Raw genomic sequence first — 27794 nt, 5'->3', positions numbered from 1 at the left:
CAAAAGCGCTTTAACATTATTGTCATTTTGTGTATGAAAAATCAACTAGCGTACTGTCCATCTAGAATATGTTTTACATTAACATGTGTCAATGGAATGCTTGAAAAATAATTTAGGATTTACTTGAGTGATCGTATACATTTTTTTCAGGATTGCAAGCAAGTACTATATCAAATTCTATTAATAATGTATTATTTTATACATTAATCATCTTATATGTTCAGCTAATTCTGTAAAACTGAAGTGTACAAACCTCATAAGTGACTTATTAGATTGAATCTGTTGCCAAAAATATTGTCTTTTCATCATTGTAGTAATGAAACAAGGTCAAAACACGGCATCAGTCCAACAAGGATCATTTAATAACAAAAAATTATTATAATACAAACAAGTTACAAATAAAGAGTGAACTCATTTCTGACCATGTCAAGTGATCAGGCACAGAATTACCATCAAACAGCATCTGCATTCAATAGTTGTGGCCATTAGAAACCTGAGCTTGATACAAAATGTCATGAACTGTGTTGTGGTACAAATGTATGTTGCACAATGAGTAGGAAGCATTACAAAAGGTAAAATGCAAGAGTATAAATATACCGTATGTACAAGATGGAGTAAAGGCTGTGATGCAGAATCAGACGGGTGCCTTGCAGCTCTTGAATATTTTCTTCTGTACAGTTGGGAGTTGTAGAAATTGCCTCTGCAGCCCACTGAGTGCCGATGCATCAACAGGGCCATTAAAAACAAATGTGTCTCCTGGCAACACAACAACCGAGTGCTGAAAATCATTTGTTCCTTCTCTCTTCTCCTCCTCCCATATACTTCCTACTGATTTGTATTTCTTTAAATTAAGTTTTAAATGTAGAGAAAGAAAAAGAAGAGGATTGGCTGAGTCAGGGTGCTGAGCAGAAATAAAAACCTTCTCCCTCAGGGTACTAGTCAGCAACAGCATCGCAATATTCACGAAAAATAATAACAGGGTATTATCATGTTCTGCGGGCGACCACAGAGGAGCCTGCTTGGGTTAAACTCCATTCAGGCTTTCATTTCAAGGGTCACAGGTTGAAGGTCAGGGGTCATGGTGCAGCAGTCACTAGGAGGGGGCATCTTCTCCATGTATAGCCTTGTACTTTACCATCTCCTCTGGAAACACTTTGCCGAGCTCGGAGATTAGAAGGCTCTTGAATTTCTGTGATTAAAGACAATACAACAGTAGAGGTTGGTTTATTACTGATTCTGATTTATAACTACTTTATGTAGAAGATAATAAACATATGTATGCTTATGTCAAGGTCACAGTAACTTACACCAAAAACCAAAAATCTGCCTTGTGCCCAATTTTATTTCCAAATAACAGAAACGTTAAGACACATCTGAATATGGAATAAATATATCAAATAACTGATTAGTGGAGCAGAGCTTCTACTGAACCATGACAAGATTTAAGCATTGTGTCCAAGGACAATTATTTCATTATCAATAAACAAGGCCACTTTAACAGAGAGGGCTAACTCGAGCATATGGCTCTTTGTATAACGAAGATTAGCCTTGAAAGGGACGTTTTTATCTTTTAAGAAAATTCCTAAATATGCTTGGGAGCATTTAATCAGTGAGGCTCTGTTTATCCTTGCAGGGTCATTGGTGGGGAATCTCAGTGACCCTGGCAACTATCTCTTACCGTCATAGTGTCAATCTTCCCTTTGACCTGCTCGTTCCTCGCCAAGGCTCTCTCCAGACATTCCTTGGTGTACAGCTGAGGGTTTCGACCTTGGTCGATGTATCTGCAAACACACAGGGCATAACATCAGCCGAGGGAACTGGGATGAAGCTATGAAGCACAGATAAGGAATTATGAATTCCATTAGCTAAATTCGGTAACTTGGCCTTCCTTCTTGGCAAGTTTTTTTCCTCACGTGCCACTGTGGCAGGTCACTGAACATTTCTACCAGCCACAGAATGGTGAACAAATTCTTAAAGGTCCCATATTATAAAAAAGTGAGATTTTCATGTTTTTTATATTATAAAGCAGTTTTAAGTCCTATATAAATACTGTGAAAGTATCGGAACACTCAATCCACAGGGAAATACACACAGCCCGTATTCAGAAACTCTGCATTTGAAACAAGCTGTCAGGATTTCTGCCCATTTGTGATGTCACGAATAAACAATATTTAGACCCTTGACACAATTTTAAATGTAAACATTCTAAATGTGTCCCAGTTTATTCCTGGTTGCAGTGTATGTGAATGACATCAGCTGACAGGAAGTACTCATGGACCCAAGCTGTTGCCTAGCAACGCAATCCTGTTGCAATTCCGTCAAAATGCGCTAAAACGGAGCATTTCAGACAGAGGGGTAAATACAGGCATATTCAGGCAGACAGTATGAGGAAAATAAAGGGATTTTTGAACATTACCACATGTAAACATGTTCTATTAGAAACACAAAATACAAGTATGCACCTGAAAATGAGCATAATGTGGGACCTTTAAGATTTTGCTTTCTTTCCTTCCAACATCTATTAACACTACTCAACAAAAAAACAAGTTAATCCTCATTCATTGTAGTTCACAAGTTTATGTATGATCTCCTGTTTTATAATGAATATGTATTTTACTCAGGGCATGTGCAATATTTGACATGTTTTTCTACTGCGTCTTTGGTGTACCACTGTTATGTCTTCTTGGCTATGTATGGTAAGTGTGTGAAGGAGCGCTATCGCAGGTCCTTCCTTCATGCAGCTGTCAGACTCCACAACCAGCACTGCTCCCAGTAGACCACATACACACCAAAAACTGACAATAACCTGATATTTTCAGGTGGAATTTCATTAATTCTCACTGTGCAATATCATTTTCCACTTGTGCAATTTTGTTAATAGTCTGTTTATTGTCAATACTGTATATAATGCTCCTGTTTTTATACTTCCTTCTATTTAATTGGTCATATTTTGTTATACTTAGTTTAGCTCTTTTTTTTACTGTGTAAGCTGATGCATCTTGTTTTTTGCACTATCCCCTTTGCTGCTGTACACTGCAAATTTCCCCACTGCGGGACTAATAAAGGAATATCTTATCTTATCTTATTGTATTTAAGCTGATTGCAGCTGTGTGCAGCACTATTGCCCCAGCAAAAAAATGTCCCCCTTGGGGAGAATAAAGTATATCTTATCTTATTTTAAATAATTTATTTTTATCGTATGTGTATGCCGAATTGAAAAGTGGCTGTCGACAATCCAGAATAACAGTAAAATGAGGCATGTAACATCACCAGATTACCAGAACAAGTAATGACACTACAAAATGGTTATAGTTTTGAATGAGGTTTGGTGTGGCTTTAACAGACACAACAATATAACAGCTAACTAACGTTGCTGGACTTGATATATATATCTATATATATATATAGATATATCTATATATATATATGTTTTTCTACTGCGTCTTTGGTGTACCACTGTTATGTCTTGTTGGCTATGTATTGTTTTAAGATGATTGCAGCTGTGTGCAGCACTATTGCCCAAGCAAAATAACCCCCTGGGGAACAATAAAGTATATCTTATCTTATTTTAATTATTAAAACTTGTTTTTTATAGTATGTGTATGCCGAATTGAACAGTGGCTGTTGACAATCCAGAATAACAGTAAAATGAGGCATGTAACATCACCAGATTACCAGAACAAGTAATGACACTACTAAATGGTCAGTATTTTGAATGAGGTTTGGTGTGGCTTTAACAGACACAACAGTATAACAGCTTGCTGGACTCACTCAAAGACCTCCAGCGGCACGTTGATCTCATGAAGCTGCTGACGGCACTTCTCGATGTCTTGAAGTCCAGATATCATGAAGTTCCTGAGGAGAGAAGAGGTTAATATGATGCATATTGTGCAGCAGATTGGAGCCTCTATAGTGAAACATGACTCACAGTTTCTGGTTGAGTCCTGCCTGACTGCTCGGCTGGAAGTCGCTCACTATTATCCCCAACTGTCGAATATTCTCGATGAATTTCTCCAGATGCTCCTCCAGATTATCAAACTTCTCAGCCATGTTGATTAAATGTCGCTAAACTACTGAAAAAGAAGAAAACCTTTAGTGGAAATACTCGACTGTTAGCTACCGACTCTACGACAGTCAGAGCGCCGAAGTGCTTTACGGCAATGAAAGTAGCCAATCGCTGTGGGTGCTGTTCCGCTGCCTAGGTAACAACCAATGACAGAGTGTCGTTAAGTGACTCGTAAAGCCTCAAAGTGTCGTGCTGCCAGTAAAAGACGCTTCTTTGTCAAGAATTGAGTTTATTACTGCAGAGTAGTAACGGGGGATTTGACTACATCTAAAGCAGTGTTGAACAATTTCTGTGCCAAATGATGAGGATATATATTATCTCATTAGAATAAGAGTGAATGTGAGTGAGGTTGAGATTACATTCCTCTGGTATCTTCCTCAGGTGAACACAGGAACACCATGTTAGCCTGAATAAACCAGGAAATACACTTTGAACCTTCAAAATAAATGTAGTATTACATTAATATAATGTATAATATTTGCACTATATTTGGCAATATTTGCACTATCTGTTTACATCATGTTTATTTTTTTGTTTATAGCTTATATTGTATATTGGTAGAATTTCATTTTTTTTATTCTTATTTTATTCTCAAGATACAAGATTCAAGAGTTTGATTTGCCATTTGCACCTATAAGTACATTGGAATTCTGAGCAGTTTACACCAAGTCAGCTTTAAGAGAAGAAAAAAGGTAGAAAAGACACAAGGTAATTACAGTACTAAATGAGTAGCACATTCAACTCAACACAATAAATAAATAAATGATTAAAATATAAAACGCCCTCGGTGTAGTCAATAAATAAATAAACTAAACTACCCTCTGCATAGGAACGATACCCCCAGAATACAAATATACAGTATATATGCTCCATGACCATGTTAAAAGAACTTGTAACTCTCAAAAATATTTAAAAAAAGAAATAATTAATATATTTCAATGACAATTACACAGTGGAAGGCAGCATGTTGCACAGCATTTCAGTCCATTCAGTTCAGGTGTACTGTGTGTCACTAATGGTATGGAGGTGAGGTGTGGGGTATTTGTGTCTCTCTTTAATGTCCTAACGTTTTTATCTATTCTTTTGTTATTATATTGCTTATTTGCACCAACAAAACCAAAGCAAATTCCTTACACCTGGCAATAAACACCATTCTGATTCTGATTCTGATTAACAGTTATGGCACAATGGACAGCCCAAGGATTATATATAGTCCCTGAATCTTACGTTTTTATGAGTGGAATAGGTTATACCATAATTTCTGGCCTTTATTAGGCTATATGTTTTTGAGATAAAGTCACTACAATTCTGAGTATTTTTTTCCTCAGTAAACATTTGTTAGACTGCTGAGAAATTGCTCTTGAAGGTATGGTTCACATTGTTTCATATGTCCATTATTTGTCTTGGTGCATTGAAATCATTATAGTGTAATTATATGTATTGTTTATTTTATTATAAACCCAATAGTTAGGATATTGTTGTAGCCTAGCAATAAAAATGTAGGTAGGCTAGGGAGTTTTATTGGAAAAGGCAATAATTTAAAGTAGTAAATTGTAATCACCAACTGCCTAAGGAATCCATTGGTACCAACCATGTCATACTAGCTTGTCGGGAAGGAGGCTAAATATACTTACGCTAAATTTTGGCGAGGAAAAAACTGGCATGGCCATTTTCAAAAGGGTCCCTTGACGTCGGGCTTCACATGCAGTTTGGGGCAAGTCATAGTCAAGTCAGCACACTGACACACTGACAGCTGTTGTTGCCTGTTGGGCTTGAGTTGGCCATGTTTTGATTTGAGCATAATTTGTTATGCTAAATGCAGTACCTGTGAGGGTTTCTGGACTATATTTGTCATTGTTTTGTGTTGGTAATTGATTTCCAATAATAGATATACATTTGCATAAAGTAAGCATATTTGTCCACTCCCATGTTGATAAGAGTATTGAATACTTGACAAATCTACCTTTTGAGGTACATTTTGAACAGATAAAAAATGTGCAATTAATCGTGATTATCTATGGACAATGATGCAATTAATCATGATTAACTATTTTAATCGATTGACAGCCAGCCCTAATATCAACACTACAGATAAATATCTATAGTATACACAATATAAAATAATGTATTTATATATTATTTTTTTATTGTAGAATATTTTCTACAACTTACATATAAATTATAAACATAGACATACTATATACATTAGAAAAGTTAAGATTTTTGTCCTAATGATCCCAGATTATGCCCATTTTCAGGATCATACTTGTATTTTGTGTTTCTACTAGAACATGTTTACATGCTGTAATTTAAAAAAACAACTTTATTTTCCTCATACTGTCAGCCTGAATATGCCTGTATTTACCCTCTGTCTGAAACACTCTGTTTTAGCACATTTTGACGGAATTGCAACAGAATTGCATTGCTAAGTAACAGCTTGGGTCCATGTGTACTTCCTGTCAGCTGATGACATTCACACACACTGCAACCAGGAATAAACTGGGACACATTTAGAATGTTTACGTTTAAAATGTGTCAAGGGTCTAAATATTGTATATTTGTGACATCACAAATGGGCATAAATCCTGACAGCTTGTTTCTATTGCAGAGTTTCTGAATACGGGCTGTGTGTATTTCCCTGTGGATTGAGTGTTTCGATACTTTCACAGTATTTATATAGGACTTAAGCCTGCTTTATAATAAAAAAACATGAAAATCTCACTTTTTTATAATATTGGACCTTTAAATAAAAATTAAAGGAGGTGTAAAACCAATGTGCAAACTCAACATGTGCAAGATTATTCCAGGAAATTGAAACTGGAATATGTCAATGTTGTAATTTAATATATAGTATGCTACATTTCTCTGTAAACTAGTCATTTTTGGTGCTTGGTTTGCCTTGAATGTATAGCCCACTCCAGGGCTTTTATTTTGAAATGGCTCCGCCGCCGCAGCGCTCCGCCGGTGAGAAGCAGACTGACTCACTGAGGAGGATTACCGGAGGCTGCTTCGTCCTCGGCTGCATTAAAGCTGGAGCTGCCGCAGCTGCACACACACACACACACACACACACAAGTCAGAAAAGGCTCTGCTCCTCTTCCTCACCGCAGCTCCCTCCGACGGCAGGTCGACTGGATGGTGGAGCCATCTCTTCTTTTTACGCACGGTGTCCGGTCGACATAACGGGATATAAAGCGGACATATACTTTGACTTTCACCGGTCTATACGGTAAGCACGGGCTGCTATCGGTGTTGCTGGTCTAATATTGGGTCTGTGTGGGCGGTAGGGCGCACATAAAGGAACATGTATGATATTCTTATTATAAGGACTGATATTTTTGGACGCATCATGGTATTTTACTCCAATATATTCCAACAGTTTATGGTGCATATATCCTTATAGAGAGTTTATAGTGACCTTAGTAATATTTATGTGTTTTAATCTCCCATAGCTTATGCTACTATATTCTTCCTATACATTTCCTTTAGGAGTCTAGTGCGTCTAATCATTAGGATACTTTGTTATAATAACCTTGTGATGCGTAATGGTGTTTTTTTTCCTCCCATCATTATATGATTTTCGTGCTATATTCCTGTAACCTGTTTTCTTTCGCTATGATCATATGCACCTTTCTGTTAAAATGCATTTTGATACCCCTCTCCATAGCCTATGCTACTATATTCTTCTTATACATTTCCTATAGGAGTCTAGTGCGTCTAATCATTAGGATCATTTATTATAACAACCTTGTGATGCATCATTATATGATTTTCATGCTATATTCCTGTAACCTGTGTTTTTTTTTCGCTCTGATAATATGCACCCTTCTGTTAAAATGCATTATAACATCACCTCAGTGCTTCTGCGTATAAACGCATCGTCCTATCACTGAACAACTGCAGTCATGATGTCGAATCCACTTGTGTGTGTGGGGGGGGGAACAAAAATACTGAATTCTATTGATTATTCTAACAAATCCAAATTTATTTTTTGGTGTTGTCTAACAAAAATATTCATCTAAACTCGCAAATTTGTGTTGTTGTTTTTACTGTTTTTTTGTCTCTAGTCGAGATGATGCACTGAAGGAGACAAACTGGACACAGGTCGTGTTCATCCTGAGGCTGCAGTGAAACAGGAGGAGAGGGATTGCAGGTTCCAACAAGGTTTAACACTCAGCCACCATAAAAAGGTCTTCTAGTTGGTGACCGACTTTTTTAAAGGGTGATTCTTGCCCCTGTGCGGGGGGATCATCGGCAGGAGGAAAACATAGATCTATAAAACAAATTATGGCCACCCTACTGCGGAAGATCGGTCTGATCCGCCTGCACGACCGAGACACCGAGGATCCGAAGCACCATCAGGGCTCGCTAAAGGGGACTAAAGGAGGCAACCAGAAGAACAACGCCAACAAACACTGTCAGACCGCCAACGAGACCAACAACATCCTGAGCACGCCGGAGATTAAGGCGAGGAAGCTGGACCAGCAGGGCAAGGACAAGCCGTCCGGCAAGGATAAGGATAAGGATAAGCAGCAGGGCAAGGACGCGAAGGAGAAGCAGCAGACTGGAGGAGGAGGAGGTGGTGGAGGAGGTGGAGGAGGAGGTGGTAGTAAAGCGACCTCCTCGATACCTCCGCTGGCGCCTCACCGGCAACACTGCACCCAGGTCCGGACGCGCAGGCTCATGAAGGAGCTGCAGGAGATCCGGAGGCTAGGGGACAACTTCATCACGGTGGAGCTGGTGGAGGACAACCTGTACGACTGGAACGTCAAGCTGCACCAGGTGGACAAGGACTCGGCGCTGTGGCAGGACATGAAGGAGACGAGCACCGAGTTCATACTGCTCAACGTCACCTTTCCCGACAATTTCCCCTTCTCGCCGCCGTTCATGCGCGTCCTGACGCCCCGCCTGGAGAACGGCTACGTGCTGGACGGCGGCGCCATATGCATGGAGCTGTTGACACCCAGAGGATGGAGCAGCGCCTACACGGTGGAGGCGGTCATGAGGCAGTTTGCGGCCAGCCTCGTTAAAGGACAGGTGAGGTGAAGGGCTGGTTGGTGGGTGAGGGGGTCTTTGCATGGAGTATTGTTAAGGCAGGCTTCTCGCTGCCTTAAAGGTCCCATATTGTCAAAAAAGCGAGATTTTCAGGTTTTTTACATTATAAAGCAGGTTTAAGTCATATATAAATACTGTTAAACTATCAAAACGCTCAATATACTCAGAAATACACACAGCCCCGTATTCAGAAATTTATAGGATTTCAGTCCATTTGTGATGTCACAAATCTAAAATATTTAGACCATTACACAGTTTTAAAGGGACTATTTGTAACTTTCAGAAATGCTTGTTAACAGCGACACCTGTGGCCGTTAACCCTCCTATTATCTTTGGGGTCAATTTGACCTCATTCAATGTTTAACGTCTCTAAATAAATGATTGAAATAATTATTTTTGCTTCATATTTAATGACTTTTCCTAATTTAATGGGGACAACTGGGTAAACCGTGAAGATATTGATTTTATTTAAAGGGCTGTTTAGGTAGTCAACAAACAAACATAAAGTACCTGACATATAAGCTTTAGTAACACTTTTAATTATAATCATTTTTTGGAGGTTTAAATTGCTGGGGTCAAATTGACCCTAAGGATAAAAGATGTTAGTAAATTTGAAGGTAACAGGAGGGTTAAGTCAACGAAAGTCAGCGTCGGGCTCGCGCTTGTGCTCCCTCTACATAGACATGAACGAGCATCCTTCAAAACAGTGAGGCGACACACGTCAGCTAAAACCACAATATCACTCTATATTTCAGCTGCTTGGCAGTAATGTTAGTTGACCAGACGAAGGTCTCTCCATGAATCACTGCTGATCCTAGTGTTGGCTTTGAGGCTGAAGCAGGAAGAGAAACGTTATCGCCTCCGACCGCAGCCGGAGAGAGACACCCATATCGTAAAAAGTGAGATTTTCAGGTCTTTTACATTATAAAGCAGGTTTAAGTGCTATATAAATACTGTTAAACTATCAAAACGCTCAATATACGCAGAAATACACACAGCCCCGTATTCAGAATCTGTGCGTTTGAAACAAGCCATTAGGATTTCCGTCCATTTGTGATGTCACAAATCTAAAATATTTAGACCATTACACAGTTTTAAATGTAAACATACTAAATGTGTCCCAGTTTATTTCCTGGTTGCAGTGTATGTGAATGACATTAGCTAACAGAAAGTAAACATGGACCCAAATTGTTGCCTAGCAACGCAATTCCTTTGCCATTCCGTTGAAATGCTCTAAAACGGAGCGTTTCAGACAAAGCGTGAATACAGGTATATTCAGGCAGACAGTTTGAGTAAAATAATTTGTTTTTTGAACATTAAAGCATGTAAACATGTTCTAGTAGAAACCCAAAATACAAACATGAACCTGAAAATGAGCATGATATGTCCCCTTTAACTATAAACTTACTTGTTACTGAATTAAACTACTGTAGGGCTGTGGGTAAAGCAAGAGCACGGTGGAGAGCTTCTCTGTGCAACAGGATCCACTTTAATGTCTCCATTCAAGCGTAGGACAATTGAACACCGATAACCAAAAGGTTGCACATCACTTCTTACTTCATATCACTCCGCCAATCTTAATCATCACTCACCTTACAAGCACGTAAGGTGCGCCATGTTATATAGTTCTAGATCTAACTTAAGGAGCAGAATACAATATGTTTACTGTATAAAATAAGTCTTTACAAAAATAAATCTAATCTTACAATATCATCAACCATACGGCATGTCAGTCATCTCTAGTACATGTATATTCAGCCACAGTGGCGGCTGGTGGATTTTTTTCTTGGTGGGGCTGTGCCACATCCAATCAATTTCAACAAACACCCCGGTATGATTTAAAGGGACTGTTTGTAAGAATCAGAAATGCTTGTTAACAGTGACACCTGTGGCCGTTAAGTCAACGAAAGTCAGCGTCAGGCTCACGCTTGTGCTAAATAGACATGAACGAGAATCGCTCAAAACAGTGAGGTGACACACGTCAGCTAAAACCACAATATCACTCTATATTTCACCTGCTTGGCAGTAATGTTAGCTGACCAGACGAAGGTCTCTCCATGAATCAATGCTGATCCTAGTGTTGGCTTTTCCTGCTTCAGCCTCCGGGGCTCCGAGCCTCCGGGGCTGAAGCAGGAAAAGCGGGTTGGTGCCGAGGCTGAAGCAGGAAGAGAAACGTTATCGCCTCCCGACAGCAGTCGGAGGGAACAGGGGAGACACCGGCACCCGGTCGGAGACGATCACGTTTCTCGCTGCGGAGCCCCGTCACAGCCATGACACGCGGTGGATGTGAGCAATCCCATTAGGGCATTCATGCGTCATGCGTAATTAACGCGTAAAACTGCCTTTACGCATGTACAACATATGTCCACCATGGCGAGGCTTTTAGTCTAATATGATTGTTTAATCCTGGATTTCATTTTGATACAATTGAGAAAAAATTAAAATATGTTTTTAGTCATTTCATCTATCAAAGTCAACTTTGGACACCAGTGGAGTGATCTCCCAACACAACATGTTTCTAGTTACATTCATAGTATCCCAATAGTAAATACGCCCAAATGGGAGACAGTTTTACTTTTTTTTATTAAAAGACAAAATGATTGAGGTATTTGCTATATGTTTAGCCTATTTATAGCTTTTCAGTGTGAGCTATAGGGGCTGTACTGTCACATCGCAGGCCTGTCCTCTCCTCATTCCCCCTCCTCTCTCCTCTGAGCCAACCCATGATTGGGAATATTATTAATCTTTATGTGACTTTACGGCAGCCATTTCATGCGGTGCAAAAACCTCAGTATCTCCTTGATGCCAGCTCTTCGCTGCAGTCCCCGGTTTTGCTCTCCTTTTATTGCCTCCATAAATCAGCATCTTTTGACAACAAAGACCTGCTGCCATGCAATGGAGCAGTCCCCATGCAGGCTCTAACACAGTGTACTCCTATCAGATTATTCCAAAAGAAGGGATAAGACTGTTACTCCACATGTGTGATGATGGATGGAGAGACATTTGAATAAATAGAGACAGCAGGTAGCCTACCTAACCAGCAGTCCTCACTGATTTAGACCGACTGGATTATGTAATCCTGTCAAATCTGTTTTTCACATCCTCAATGCACTGCAGCAGCAGCAGCAGCAGCAGCAGCTCAGCAATTCCAATGGAAATGGCTGCATCTCCGAATGCACTCCAGGCTATAATCGTTTAAACTCTGAATAGATTTTCTATTTTCCACCCAGAAAAAGAATCACAGTTCTCTAATGTGTTTTCAAATGCTCACTTTTTTTGTGTCAGATTCCAGTCATTTCATCTGCTGCTGCTTCTTTCTTCTCACTGGCTCTCTGTCATCTGACGTCAGCAGCATGACGGCGCTGTAGCAGGAGACCTTATGTAAACTGTCACTGGGTTCTCCTGCCCAACCCCCAACCCTTAGTGCTTTTTTTGTCTTTGATGATATAACTGAACATTATTCCAGAGTCCTCTGTTGTCATTAAGCATCTGCAACCACGCGAGGTCATGCAAAAACTGTACCCACAGCTGAGAGAGAGAGAGAGAGTGTGTGTGTGTGTGTGTGTGTGTGTGTGTTCATCTTGATTTGCTGCTTGAGGAGATGAGCTAGCAGCTCCGCAGTGCTCCCTAATTATGGTGCAGTGTCTTCCCTCTCTAGTTTGCTAATGGAAACAATATTGATTAATTATTCCTGTGTGTGTGTGTGTGTGTGTGTGTGTGTGCACTTCTTTGTTCGCCTCTTTTGTGGATATGTGCAGGCGCTTGCTTGTGTTTCATGTCCTAATTTTTCTACTCTTCTCTCACGCATCGGGACAAACACAGAACTATATATAAACCTTAACACACAGGGATATATTTATTCGTCCGTGGGCATCGGTTTGCTGTGACAGAAGTGATGTGGCTTGTTTAGAAGCTCCCTGCCTATTTTTAGTGTGAGAGGATACACACGGTGACAAAGCGGTGATGTGAAAGTCAACAGAGCCACACGTTTTCCTCACCTGCAGATGTGAGGGAACACACACACAATCACACAAGCTGAGATGAGGTGACATTACTAAAGGTAATCACCAGTCTGGCCTTCAGATACTTACCTTCCAATTTTCAGACAATCGCTAGCAGCACGGTGTAACCTATCTTGTATGACAAGTGAATTAAGTGAGTCATAGTGCCGTGCAGGTGGTAGAAACAGTTGTCTAGTGTGGCCAAACTCAGCGCCATGTTCGATGTAGGTGTCTTTGTAGTGTGAGCCAATTTGGTAATTGATCTGTACTGTTGTATTTTTGTCTGTACAGCAGTGTTTAGAAAGTACCATTTAGAAGTACACTCCTGGCTATAATCTATTCTCTCCTTCTCAATTTGCACTGCAGGCACGGCTAATTAGATTTCTTTGCAAACGTTTCTTCCCGATTCATTTCTGTAAACTGTCAATCACTTGTACTCACGTCGGCATCGTTTCAGACCTTCAGACCTTCATCGTGTAAAATTTGGCTTTGTTGTAATTGTTAGCCGTTCATCATTCATTTGAAAATACAAACGTGTTAAGTGTAGCTCGAAATGAACTACTATTAAGTGCTAAAAATGACACCCAGTAAAAAAAAAGATGTGACACTAGTTGCAAAGTGACAACGATTCATTTATGAAGCAAATATGCACATTCGCTGCTTCTCAAATGTAATAATATGCTGCTTTTCTCAATTTTATGTAATTGAAAATCGAAATTATAGTATAGTATTTTTGACAGGAGGATACAAACCGAACCAAACCAAATTAAAGGGGTATTCCAGTGATTTAGTGTGTCACTTCCATTACGTCTGGGGACTCACTAGAGACAGATTAAAACAAAAATGGTCAAAATTTACACATCAAAGGCCGAGACATGCAGACTTTTAGTCCCTAGTATGGGTTAAGCCTTAAAGACACTGGATCTTCCATTTCCAATAATGCAACTAAATAGTGCTTTTCACGAAACCCCTAATTCCTCTTACATGCCCACTTCTCTCAAAACTCACAACTCCAGTTTGTAATACAGACTTTCTGTTAAAAACGTGTAGTTTCCGAGGCCAGGGCTGAGACGACCCATGATGACATCATCAGGGTAATTTTCTCCAACTGTCCTCCAGAGCCACAGAAGACATTACACTGTTTAACCCATTTGTGCCCAAAGACTTTATTTAGTATGATGAGGAAAAATGCCACAACATTTGTTCTGAAACAAACAAAGTCTTGAAATTTGGTACGGACATACTTTGGGCACGTATCTAATAGTACAACTTTGAATTTTTTTAGATCACATGAAAAATTACACATTTATTAATGGTCAAAGTCAAGATTTTTAAAAAATAAGGAAAAACTCTAATGTGTTTATTAATTATTATTTTTTTGCACCGCATATGTGTGCATATCTTTAATATTCAACTTGTTATGAGTTCATTGATACCAAATACTTGATTGTGCTCCTTGTAGTTTCTTAGATACAGCCATTTTCTTATCATACTATATTTAGCAATAGTATCTAGCTGATAAATTGTCAATTGTCCCAAAGTCCTCATCTCCACCATCCTCTGCACTCTCACTGTCAGGCGGTTCAATGAACATTTCTGCCATATCCACTTCTTCTGATTATTTGAAATTAGGGCTGTCAAAGTTAACGCGATAATAACGCGTTAAATTTGTTTTAACCCCACTAATATATTTAATGCGTTAACACAATCGATCTTTCAGAGGTTGTAGCGGGCTCAGTTATAAAGCTAGAGAATATACTGGTAACATTTGAAGCTAGAAAAAAACCTAAAGAATCCATTGGTACCAACCATGTCATACTAGCCTGACGCGAAGGAGGTTAAATAACGCTCCAAACTTGCGCTCAATTTTGGCGAGGAAAAACTGGCATGGCCATTTTCAAAGGGGTCCCTTGACCTCTGACCTCAAGATATGTGAATGAAAATGGGTTCTATGGGTACCCACGAGTCTCCCCGTTACAGACATGCCCACTTTATGATAATCACATGCAGTTTGGAGCAAGTCATAGTCAAGTCAGCACACTGACAGCTGTCTTGCCATGTTAGGATTTGAGAATATACCTTTTAGTGCCTATGAGGTTTTCTGGACAATATTTGTCATTGTTTTGTGTTGTTAATTGATTTCCAGCAATAAATATATATATATTTACATAAAGCAAGCATATTTTGCCCACTCCCATGCTGATAAGAGTATTAAATACTTGACAAATCTCCCTTTAAGGTACATTTTAAAAAGATAAAAAAAATTTACAATTAATCACGATTAACTATGGAAAATCATGCGATTAATTGCGATTAAATATTTTAATCGATTGCGGCGCTAGTTGAAATATAGTATGATAAGAAAAACTCACTTTTCAGCCAAACGGTTTGACCAATTTTGAACATTTTTTAAGATTTTATCTTAGGCAAGCCAAGATAACATTTCCACCAAACTGACTGAAATTTAAAATAACAATCGCCGGCACAAATGGGTGGAATTTCTGTGAAAACCCAGTGGAGTTCCCCTTTAAAAGTGTCCTGTTTTCTGATGGATTTCATTGTTCTATTGAAGTTCCTTTTTCATACTGCACGAAGACGAATGACAGCAAAGTGCTCCAGTGTGCAGATGGTGTGCAGACTAATGACGCTAACTTTAAAACAGTGGTATCATCCTTTAATGACCCCGCCAGTCAGTCCCACAGGGCTCTCCTTAATGATCCGATGAGGACGATGATGACATTGATCCCTGTTTGTTTATCCCGACCCCGTTAAGCACATGTCTGCGTTATGCAATCCCCTCCTCCCCCCCTCCCCTCCTGCCCCCCTGTGCTGCTTCCCAACATGCACTGGGGCCTTCCCTCCTCTGCCCATTGACTGATCTCCATTCACACGATTACCCAGCAGCCACTTTACACGAGTGTGCACCTCTCAACGAGCGAGCGCTTAGCTGAAATAGATAAACACTGACATGGCACTGTATAGGCCCGGGGCGCTCACTCAGCTGAGCGGCAACACACACACACACTCACAGACTTTTGTTTGCCCATTCTTTCTCTCACAAGCGGATATTTTTGCTTTCCCCCCTTCGTCTATCTTCGGATGCATCACACCGAGCCATTCTTGTAGATGACTGCGAACACAATGGCGCTAATTAATGCTCAATTTCCCCTTTTCATGCTGAGGTCATGGACTTTTGTGGAGAGCTTGTGCATCAATACACACATTCACAAGCACATTTTCACTCTCATTCACACACTCTCTTCCTCTCTCCTCTTATCATACTCTATGGCAAGCCATTTTAACATTTAATAGCTAAGCTTGACTATCCGGAATTAACATTAGAGATACCTACGTCGTCATTTTGACTAGTCAAAACGACAGTGAGAGATAACTGTTATTCGGTTCTGACTCTCCTAAATAACAGTTACAGATATCTCAAACGTCATTATGACTAGTCAGAATTGTTCAGCATGACATTGCTCATGCAAGGCTTCCCATTGGATATTGGCCCAACAAAGCATCTGAACAGTGTGGTTGGATAGTTCGGTAAGCTAAAGATGGAAAGATATTCACCGATTCAAACTTCCCGGATCAATAACTCATAAGCAAAAACATTGTTAAAACATAAACGACGGCTCTTTCTAACCCTAGTAAGGTCGACAACGAGCTACAACCTCGTTTTAATCAAAACGAGCCTTTAGTCCTCCGAGCTGGACACATAACATTGGTCTCTATGTGCAGCCGGCTGTGAGACGAGTGGTCAGCGGCCAATGTGGATAACATAGAAAATGCTTTGGTAGAAATTTACAGCGTATTGTAGATTTATTGTCTCCAGACACACTTTATAAACCCATACAGCTGCAGTGCAGCAGCCATAGTATATTTGAATAGCTTCCGCCTCCCGTCCCATCCCGCCCCCCTTCTGACGTAATTATATCTGCAACGTCATTTCGCCCAGTCAAAACTCTTATTCAAGATATCTGTAATTGCATTTTGACTTATCCGTAACTCCAGTTAGAGATATATTTAATGGCTAGACAGGATATCCATTAGAGATATCTTCTATAAAATTTAATTTTAGATACCTAAAAAGGACAATGTAGATATCTACAATTGAGGGGAATTGAAGATATCTTCAACTGGAATTCTGACTAGACATATCCGCAACTGAATTGTAGATACCTGTAATGAGAAACCCCATACACATGAATGGCAAAAGTAGTTTGAATTGTACTAGTCAAAATGTAATTACGGATATCTTGAATTAGAGTTTTGACGTTGCAGATATCTCTAATGAATATCCTGTTTAGCTATTAAATGTTAAAACAGCTTGCCACACATACTCTGTCTCACAAACACACAACCACTGTTTTCAGTATATATGTAAAGTCCATCTAATGTTTCCACACTCACACTGGGGAACAAATCAATGTGAAACATGTACATGATGCTCACATTGGCTTAATGGCAACAAGATGAGGGTACGCTTCCTCCCCGCCATCTATCACCGTGGTAATCACACTTCTTTAACATATGGCGCCGTGTGAAGATATGCACAGTTACGAGGTTGTTCGTGATCTGAAAAGAGAACAACACATCCAAGCTTTTTTCACCGATGCTCTGTGACAGTAGCCAAGCGGGTGCATTATCTGTGTTTGTCAGCCTCGGTGTAATCTGTATTACGGGCCTCTGGCTGCACAGCAGAGAGGCAGAGCAGGTTGTTTTTTTTGTAGACGGCACTGCTTAGATGACACCCAGTTGATTTGTTTTCCACTTTAAAAAGGCTTGTGTGGATCAAAGCGAGTCCCCGAGGAACGCTGCATACATCTATCTGGATGAGTCACTCGTTGCGTCATGCGTCGAGTTTCTCAAAAAGACGACAAAAAAAAAAACCCTGCCGACAAAGGGAAAGTTTTCTTGTTTCATTGTCTTCACGCTAGTGGTGAGATCAGCCATATTCTTGCCTTTTTGATTTCAATATTGATTGAAATACGAGTCGAAACGGTAGGACGAGCTCTGTAAAATGTGTGTCTGTTTGAGAGAGACAAATTGAGAGAGAGAGAGTGTGAGTGTCGCTAAGCCCTGCAGTGAAATGAGGCCAGTGTTGCTACAGGAATGGAAACTGTAACCCTAATCTCCAGATCATTCAACGTTATCACCTCATCTCCCTTTATCCCCTGCATCACTTTTGACCCAAAATAGCCCGAGCAAGTACGCAATAGGACATGCTGATCATCCATCAGATGTCATAGGAGCAGAGAATTAAAACGCTGGTCTTGTGTTTTGATGTATCTTATTGCATGGAGGAGTTCAAAATTGCAGTCCAAAAATCCACTTCTTGTGACAACTTAAAATCTTTATCTGCCAAGATATTGCAGATAAACTGGTATCTTGAGTCATCATCTAAATCTTATATTTGGGCTCTTCTTTCCTGGTGTTGAGACATATATGTGAGGTGTTGTTTTTTTGGATCCAGGAGCAAGTCAGTGTTTTACAGGGATACACTGTCCAATGCATGCTGCAAAAAATACCCCCTATTTTGATCGTGCTTTTTACTTTAATACAGCTCAAACAACACCCAATGGCCACAAAAACTAAGCATTCAACTCACATATAGCACTGCTAAGGTGTGTATAAGGCCCACATGTACAAACTCACACAAGTGTTGCTAAGGCATAGATATATATGAAAGTCCGTGGTTCAGTGATACAATAGCTACTGAAAGAAACCAAAAAGAATAGAAGGAAAGAAGGTAAATAAATACCCAAAACCCAAATGCTATGTCTTTAAACCAGGAATTCACAGTTTTGTAATCTTATTGTGATAAACTAGCAGGGTTGTTCTTTGACCAAAAACCCTGAAAAATTCGATCAGGGTTTGATTTTGATTTTTTTTCAAAATACAAAACAATGTATTTACTTTTTTTTTTTTTTCTTTTTTTTTAGAATTAAACGACAATGTTGGGAAATAAGTGCAGATTCACTTGATTTTTAAAGATAAAAGATATAAAAGAAACTAGATTAATTAGCACTGACGCAAGTTAGTGACTCATCCCGATCAGCCATTTTGTTTTTCACTTGTAAGAAAGAGAAACTAGGAAGAAGTTCACCTAAATTACAAAAGAAACATTGACATTTTCTTACGTAGGCCGATGTTTTTCCACTAGTGGTATCTTGTCACTTTACCTTTATATACTTTACATACTGTTTAACAAATTCTTCTCTATACATACTACATTCCTGTTTACACCTCTGTGTACATACTATATCACTTCTCATCATGCATATACTGTACACACTACATCCTGTTCACATTCAGTTTTCCCATCTGAAATACTGTCTTCAACAAAATTAAAAATTTACAATTAGACTACTATTTTCTATTTACTTACGTTTTTATTTATTTTAACTGAACCCAGCCACGCAAATAGTTTGGTTGCAGATGGTTTTAGTTGTCCAGGTTTTTAGATTTCCATCTCTGAGGTTTCTGCCAAGACCCAAATAAAGGTGTTGAGAGCAAATATGCATTGTGTCTTCCCAGAAAAATTGTCCCATTTACTCTGATCCAAGATCTCTCTGGAGCTTTTGAAATAAGAAATTGTCTCTACGAAAACTATTGTCAGTGTCCGTGGCAGTGGGTTTGTATGGACAAACATGATATAACATGTTAGTTTGAGTGTTTAGAGGTGCTGGTGGGCAGATTTTGTTACCTTTGGACTGAGCCAGTCTAGCTGTTTCCACCTGTTTATATGAGAGTGGCATCTTCAATAAGCGCACTGTCAAACTATTCCTTTCAGCACCAGATGGAAAATGAAACCTTGTGTATATCAGACAGTGTCACTATACATACCAATGTTGAACTCCTGGGTCCTCAACGGTGGGATAATGGCTCCATTTAGCCAGTGTTTTCCTCCTGAAAAAACTGTGTGCAGACCATGGATGTCTAACAATATGAGGGTGTTTATCTGCACTGCAGCATGCAGAGGAGCTCAGCAGCTACAATGATTTCATTAGTATTGGTTTCAGTGGAGCGGAGTGGCCTCAGTGCCATTTTCTCTCTGCCAACAAACTGGGTAGAGAGAAGTGGTGCAGTGTTACAGAGCGTGTACAAACAAATACTGTAACCTGACATGTTACACAGCAGGCGAGTGTCCAGTGAGTCAACTACAACAGAAACTCCAGTTCAGCCGCAGTATGACCGGAGATCTACTGCGCAGTCAGACCCGTTTCCATTTGTGATGTTTCTGTGATTTTTATAAATGAAACGACGCACTTCAAACAGTGACATTTATATGAATCACACCATTGTCATGGCTGTGAATCTATCAGAGTGTAGAAGACAATTGTTTCTGTTTCTATTCATCCTCCCACGCACTCTTCTTCTTTAGGGAAGACTTGGCACCGCTGCCAACGACAGAATAAGCAGCTTTATCGTCACACCCACACCTTTTTTCTCCCTTTTTTTCCCCCGCCCTGTCATCCCACGCTTATTATTAGCTTCAGTGTGTGAAGGAGGGTGGCGCCTGGGTGAAAATGTCTCTGTGAGATGTCACGGTACTCTGAGTGGGATGCTTTTCACACTGAGCACAACAGAGTTACATGCTCGTATAGTTAATTTCTGTCATATTTACAACCCCTTTCATCATTTAGTGCAGTGGGTTGGTTCTGCTTTTCGCTTATCTCCCCGTTGTCCAGCGTAGCGGAGGGTATATTTTCACTTCTGATAGGACCTGACATCTTAAAAGCCCTTTCCCTGCCTTTAAACATCGATCTAATGTTGGCCAACCTGCATTCAGACCACTTGTCCTGTCAACATCTCCCCTGCAGCAGTGCATTCGCCAGCAAGTTCATTCATGTGTCTCTCTGTCTTCCTATAGTTTGTCTGACTTGAAACAGTTTTTTACAGGATGACAAGCTTGACAAACCACTGACAATCAAGAGAACCATGTTTCTTTTGATCTGACAATGCTTATCCACATCAGACGAATAATAATTTGACAAATGCTGTTTTTTTTAATATGACACATTGATATTCTTCCTTTGACCCAAAAAGCAAAATCAATGTCAAAATGAAGACTTTTCTTTCCTCCTACTTATATCCAATTTGAACATTTCTGGTTGCATCTTCTCCGGTGTGACGACTTTCTTTGTTTTATATGATTGTAAACTTCTTCATCTTTGGGTTTTGGACTGTTCATCAGACGAAAAAATTAGACATTCAAAGATGTCACCGTGGCCGTTAGGTAATCGTGATGGCCATTTTTCACCAGTTTCTGACACTTTACTGGCCAAACAATTAATGGATTTACCAAGAAAATGATCGGCAGATTCATCAATACCGACTATAATTGCAGCTTTAAATAGATGCTACAATCGCCTAAAAATTCTACACATAGCGGCCTTGGAGCAAACACAACCACGGGACTTGGAAGAACGCCTCTATCTCCATTAATTTATGGCAAAACAAAAATACATGATTCACCTAATGGCAGACATCCTTGATTTAGATCGTAGCCAACAACTAATCAATTGTTCTTTGGCTCAGGGCCTGTTTGTCTATCCAATTTTGTGAACATCATTGGTCATTTTGGAGGTTTTTCTTTTGACAATCAGCCAGACAAACAAATATATTGTGTGAAAATAGCATCGTTGGCAGATATTGTTGTTTTAGGCAGGCTGTCGCCAGGAATTTGGAAATACTGAGGTCATGAGTCCAACTTCCTCCAGAACAACACCTTTCTACCAACATCTTGGACTAGACACACAAAATCAACAACATTTGAATTTATCTTGTTTCTTTAATTCTTACTTAGACTTAAGTGTTTCAACATAAAAACAAGCATGTTATAAATCTTAATTTAGGAGAAAGCGAATAAGCGTCCCAAAATGTTGAACTTTTGCTTTAAAAACCCATGTTTGTAGAATGTAAACTCTCCTCGGGTCTTTAAAACCACCAAATCCCCCAGAGACATTATGAAAGACATGACCTTGGTGTCCTTAATGTTCAGGCTGTTCTCATACACTGTTCGTAGCTATACTTATGAAAAGTAATGCACTGTAATTCGTATATACATCCCACAAATTCATGTTGTATGTAATCCATGTAATCGTGAACCAGGAAGTAGCCTAAAGAGCGACAAACACCGCGTATAGGGAGGAGGTCGGGGTGGATCAAAAAACACCAAACTTTTGCCTGGGCGACCGCTGTTCATATCCCGTCCCTTAACTTCCACACTTAAGTTACGCCACTTCTACGATCTTTTCCTAAACCTAACCAAGTAGTTTTGTGGCCTAAACCTAACCAAGTATTTCAAACGTAGTTATTTTAACCCAAACCACGATCTTTTCCTAAACCTAACTGAGTTGTTTTGTGGCCTAAACCTAACCAAGTTGTTTCCTGTGAAGACGGAAGTTTATTTTGAAGACTATATGCATGTAACGAGTGGAAATTGAGATGTGTTGCTGGACATTCACAGGAAAACACAGGAAAAATGACTTACTGATGAATTGTTTGTGAGATATCATACGAATCGTTGTATGAGGGTACGTTGTAATGTTAGCTACACCTCTGTCATGGTGTCCGCCTATGCACCTTAGATGAGATGAGGGAATATTGATGTCTTTTTCCAAACAAAGCATGAACGTGTGTAGATCCTAAAGGAAGGAATGAGTCAGTTTCGTCCCATTAGTGGACAGTTTGACGGCATCTGTATTTTGTGTCTCTCCACACACTCCTAACCTCATTTCCTTTCTCTCTGTATCTCCTCACAGGGGCGTATATGTAGGAAAGCAGGGAAGTCCAAGAAAGCTTTCAGCCGCAAGGAAGCCGAGGCCACCTTCAAGTCCCTGGTGAAGACCCACGAGAAGTACGGCTGGGTGTCCCCGCCTGTCTCCGACGGCTGAACGCTCGGCCGCCGACCATCCGCCCCCCCCCCCGCGCTAGCCGGACGAAACCCAGCTAGTCCCCCGACACGCAAAACGACACACCACGCTAACTCAACAATCTCCCATCTTCACCTTTTGCTGTTTTCACTCAAAGATTTTTTCTTTTGTGTGTTATTATTCTTTTGAATTATTTTATTTTTTTTGGCCCTCATCTCCACCGAAACTCTCGGAGAGCAGACACGCCGCCGCCATCATTGTCACTCCTCCACCAAGACGCGACTTCCCCTCCCTCTCGCTCCAGGGAGATACTTTCCCCCATTTTGGAAAGACCCGAGAGGGAGGTGTGTGTGTGTGTGTGTATGTGTGTGTATGTTTGTCACTCCATCGGACATCAGCTGGGAGTGTGTGTGCGTGCATTGGAGTGTGCGTTACTGTCGGTGGATTTCTTTTTTTTGTCTTAACGCACACCCATGCACGTCTAGGATAAACCGGACAGTGTGGACTTTTCCACCCATGTGAAAGACTACTGAATGAAGGAGATTCATCACCCCCTCCTCTCCTCTCCTCTCCTCTCCTCACCATCCCATCCTTCCTCTCCTCTCTCCCTTCTTCTCTACAGCACTGAACTGGCATCACTTCCCGCCGTCTCTCTCTCTGTAGCTGTCAGGTCATTTACATATAAATGAAGCTGTTAATGTTTAATAGACGGGCAGCGCACTGGCGTTTATACTCACTCATTCACTCCTTCATTTCCCCCTTTCTTTTGACTGTGCCGTTGCTCACAGTTCAATGCAACAAGATTGTAATTTACATGGAGCTGTGCTCTCTCTCTCTCTCTCTCTATCTATCTCTTTCTTTAGCTCGCTCGTTCACTTTGTTTCTCTTTCTTTCTCTTCCGTCTCTTGTGGCTAAATTTAGAGCTCACTGTTGCGTAGATGGATTTCTAATGGAGAAATTAAAAAGTCACATGTTGCTTTTATGCAGAGACTCTGTAGGATATATGATAAATAGAATGACAGTCAATCACCTCTCGTTCTTTCTCTCTCTACTCTCATGTTATCGTGTGTGTGTGTGTGTGTGTGTGTGTGTGTGTGTGTAGGAGAGGAAGAAGACTGTAATTCCCATGATTTAGATACCAGATGGTACAGCTGAAGGCCAGGCCTCAGTATGTGTGTGTGTGTGTGTGTGTGTGTGTGTGTGTGAGCAAGGGAGACAACCCTTTAAACAGAGAAGAATATGATTTACTGTGAATGACACTATAAGGCCTAAAGGGAGTGCTGTTTGTTTTTTTCGCTGAATTACTCGTCGCCGTCTTGTTCCACTTTCTATGTCAGCTCCTGATTATTAGTACTGTAAACACGTGTGTGTGGTTGTGACTGAATATCTGTCTCTCTCCGATCCATGTAAAGGTCAGTAGAATATATACGTTTCGGACGCTCACACACACGTACTGTAAAGCTCGCCCACACACAACACACAAACTCGTACGCGTACACCTGCTGCTTCGAACACCCAGAAATGGAGACAGACAGACTAAGGGCTCAGGCGGCGCTGCCTGCCGCGGATGGAGTGGTGCTCTAAAATGAGCGTATACGCTTCAGAGCCCGCCTGATTGATGTCTGCTGAAAGAGAGAAAAGCAATAGGGAGAAGAGGAGGAGAGGAAGGACAGAGGGGAGAGGAGGGAGCTTTGATCACTATACCGGCTGCTTCTGGAAATGTCAGGTGGCTTGCAAAATGTCCGAGGACAGATATTATTTGCTCTCCCCCGCTGTGATTACTTAAGAGACACACAGTTCCTGCGTTCCAACCTTTAAGAAGGACTTTATGAATATCTAATATTAACTCTACGGCTGCAGCAGCGTCACTCTCAATCAATCGGACGCCTACTAGCTACAGACTATCTGTCTGTCCAATCCAGTGGGCTGTTTGTTTTGCTATCTGCCAGTTAAATGTCAGAGGGAAAGCTGCTAATTGGTCTGACATTTCAGCAGAGCGTCATTAGAGGGGAGCAGAAGGATGGAGGATGTCAAACCTCCCGCTCGGCGCTGACATTTCGCCACTTTCTGCCCGTGCCCTGTATTTTTGCGGGGAGGGCGAGGAGGGTAGAGGAGGGCAGATGGGGTAGGTGTGGAGAGACAGGGGGTGTGGGAGCATCTCGAGCTCTCAGCAGGGCCCCAACCGTAATCCCAGCCCGTTCTCATTCCCAGGAAGTCAAATACTGAGGCTTTGTCACAGATGGCGGAGTTCGATACGCTATGAAACGCACCGGGCGTTCCATTAACTCCAATGTAAACCCATACGTCGCAAGCAGTAAACTCTCTGAGAAAGTGCGCCGGGAGTGTTGTGTGATGTAGTTTAAAGAGCGAAAAGAGGCACACAGGGCGGGTGGGAGGGGACATGGACGGGTCCAACAAATGCAAGACTTTCATCCAGGAGAACCTGTTCATGTCCCGTGCGTCACGTTACAATCAGCTGTTCGTTCGTGTCCCGAGTTCACAGCGTTCAGTGTCATTTTCACCATAAAAACGTAATAGTTTTAAGCCAAACCATGTAGTTCTTTGCTAATGTGACACCAAGGCTAACTATAGGGGTTTTGATGTAGAAAATAAAGTGACGCCAAGGGGCGTGACCAGGGGGTGAAAGTAGATAGAAGTTCCTGTCGGTACTACTAGGCCCAACTATCATCGCTTGATATTGCTCTCCTCACACTCCTCCCAGCTTCATGCATCCCTGAATTCAATACCTGTATGGTGTAGAAAGAAATTAGAAACACTTGACATCATGTGTAGCAAATTATTTATTGAAATGGTGAAAGTGCTGCATAATAATTTGTAAAATGTTGACAAAACTTTTCAAGTTGTTATTCCGACCTAAGGGGGCATTCATGGGGATTTTTATGAGGAGCGCGGTCAGACCCCGCGGATCCAAGCGAGTATGCAGGTGAAGTGTCGTTCCCCGTCTGAAAAGACCTTTATGCGTGTAAAAATTAACCGAAAACATAACCTCCTTGACGAAGTAACTAACTGTATGTTGACCTGATGTTAGCAGATGTGTTTCCATAATGGAAATGCGATCGTGAGAGGCGACGGGTTGTACGTGGGTTTTGGCAGGTAGCTGCTGTCCCTTTTTTCCCGGTACTGCGTATCGGCACTGAATCTCTTAGTGGTACGGAGTACCGGACTGTACCGGCCTACTTTCACCCCTGGGCGTGACAAAGCAGCGTTATGTGACAAGTTGGAATGAGAACGTGTTAGTAATCCTAATGTAGGATGTTTAAACCGCTGTGCTGAAGCTGCGCTGCCAGCATGTCGCATTTGACCGGGGCTGCGCCGCGTTTTCAAAGCCCGCCCTCGTGTCGCGTTTGTGGTCGATAACAAAATGTCCGTCTGTGTGTGAGTGCATGTGTGAGCAAATATGTGTGTTACGCTCCCATCGTGTGAAAAAAAACAGGAGAGTAAAAAAAAAAAACAACACACCATCTGGTATGTGATCATGTACGAAAGCGTGTTTGAATTTGGCTAGTCATTTCAGGGTCGATCGTATAGTGATCTCTCGGCTCGTCAGCGGAGAAAACTGTAAACTGAATTATTATTATTAAGACAAAATATCTCAAAAAGCTGAGTGTTTGCTGGTTTCAAGAGAATAATTTTGTGATATAGTTTAGATTGGTAGTTTGCAGACACTAACTGGGTGAACTGATTATGTTGTATTATATCTGCATGTGATATGTGATTGGTAGCTAGCTACTGTATATCTTTTTTCAAGAAAAGCAAGAAAAAATACGGGGGGTGAAAAACAAAAATGCAAATGCTTCTCTTTTCTTGTTTTCTTTTTTTGGGAGGTTCTGTATTGTATGTATATTTCTTTTTTCGTTCGAAACGTCCTAAAAAAAAAAAATGTCACATTGTGTTATATGAATGTTTGTGTTTTAATTTATTTGTGGTTTGCCAAAATGAAGATTTGAAGCATGTTGCAGGTATTGTCACAAGAAAATGAGAAGAAAAAAAAAACCTTACTAAGAATGATAGCCTATGTATTTTGTGTGATGGGGGAAGGTGTGTTTATTTGGGGGGATTTCAGGGAGTAAAGAAGGACAAAAGGTTGCAAAGCCTCAAGATTATAAAAGGGAGTATTTTCTTCATTTGGGAGTTCAATTAAGAAAATGTCTACGCTCCCTTGAATACTTCCTAGTCCCCTCCGTGATGTCACTACTGTCCCTTCCCCATTGGTCCTGCTCTAGACAGTGATTTGGCTTATGGGTAATGCAGTCAACACAAAGAATCTGGACTGAAGTTTTCCCCAGTCACAGATCAAGGATCAGTATGACCTCCCTGTGCTTCAAATCTCACTCATAAAAGGGAATGTGCACATCTGACCTGTGATCAGTCACTCTGGGCGACTTTATCCCACTCCTGACTTGAGTGTTTGGTCGAGACCGAGGTCTTAAAAGTTCAAAAAGGTGAAAGGTCGTTGCAAGACCAAACAGGAATGTGCAATAAAAGTTACAGCTTATTCGAACTCTGCTTGTTTGGATTGTGGTTTTGTTTCACATCTGCATTATGAGCTAATGTCACACCTGTGCTGCCTGCGTTTTAATGACCTACTTCAGGCTTGCTGTGTCCTCCGCGTGGCCCCTGCATCGTCCTACTTTCATTTACTGCAGTCAGACAGTGAGATATTGTCTCTAACATCCTCAGTGAGGACAGACTGTAATCATCCGTCCTCTGCTCTTGGGCTTTTATCAGACGGCCTCCAGCTTGATGGAAACACAGTGTTTCCGCTCTGTG

The 27794-nt window shown here is 40.7% G+C and overlaps 2 protein-coding genes across 2 annotated transcripts; one reads left to right on the top strand and one right to left on the bottom strand.

The window, feature by feature from the left end:
• Positions 1-339: 339 nt before the first annotated feature.
• Positions 340-4206, bottom strand: med10 (mediator complex subunit 10). The gene is made up of 4 exons (XM_037796082.1): positions 3929-4206; positions 3772-3855; positions 1679-1781; positions 340-1189 (listed from the first exon to the last, which is right to left on the bottom strand). The coding sequence occupies exons 1-4, from the start codon at positions 4048-4050 to the stop codon at positions 1094-1096; spliced, it is 405 nt and encodes a 134-aa protein (XP_037652010.1). The 5' UTR covers positions 4051-4206; the 3' UTR covers positions 340-1093.
• Positions 4207-7047: 2841 nt separating this feature from the next.
• Positions 7048-27525, top strand: ube2ql1 (ubiquitin-conjugating enzyme E2Q family-like 1). The gene is made up of 3 exons (XM_037796063.1): positions 7048-7295; positions 8134-9103; positions 22893-27525. Exons 2-3 carry the CDS (start codon positions 8354-8356, stop codon positions 23022-23024), a joined length of 882 nt encoding a protein of 293 aa, XP_037651991.1. The 5' UTR covers positions 7048-7295; positions 8134-8353; the 3' UTR covers positions 23025-27525.
• The last annotated feature ends 269 nt before the right edge of the window (positions 27526-27794 follow it).

This window comes from Sebastes umbrosus, chromosome 15, assembly GCF_015220745.1.
Source record: "Sebastes umbrosus isolate fSebUmb1 chromosome 15, fSebUmb1.pri, whole genome shotgun sequence".
In the NCBI taxonomy this organism is placed as follows: Eukaryota; Metazoa; Chordata; class Actinopteri; order Perciformes; family Sebastidae; genus Sebastes; species Sebastes umbrosus.
Note: the sequence above shows the minus strand (reverse complement) of the source record. Positions and strands in the feature narration are given on the sequence as shown.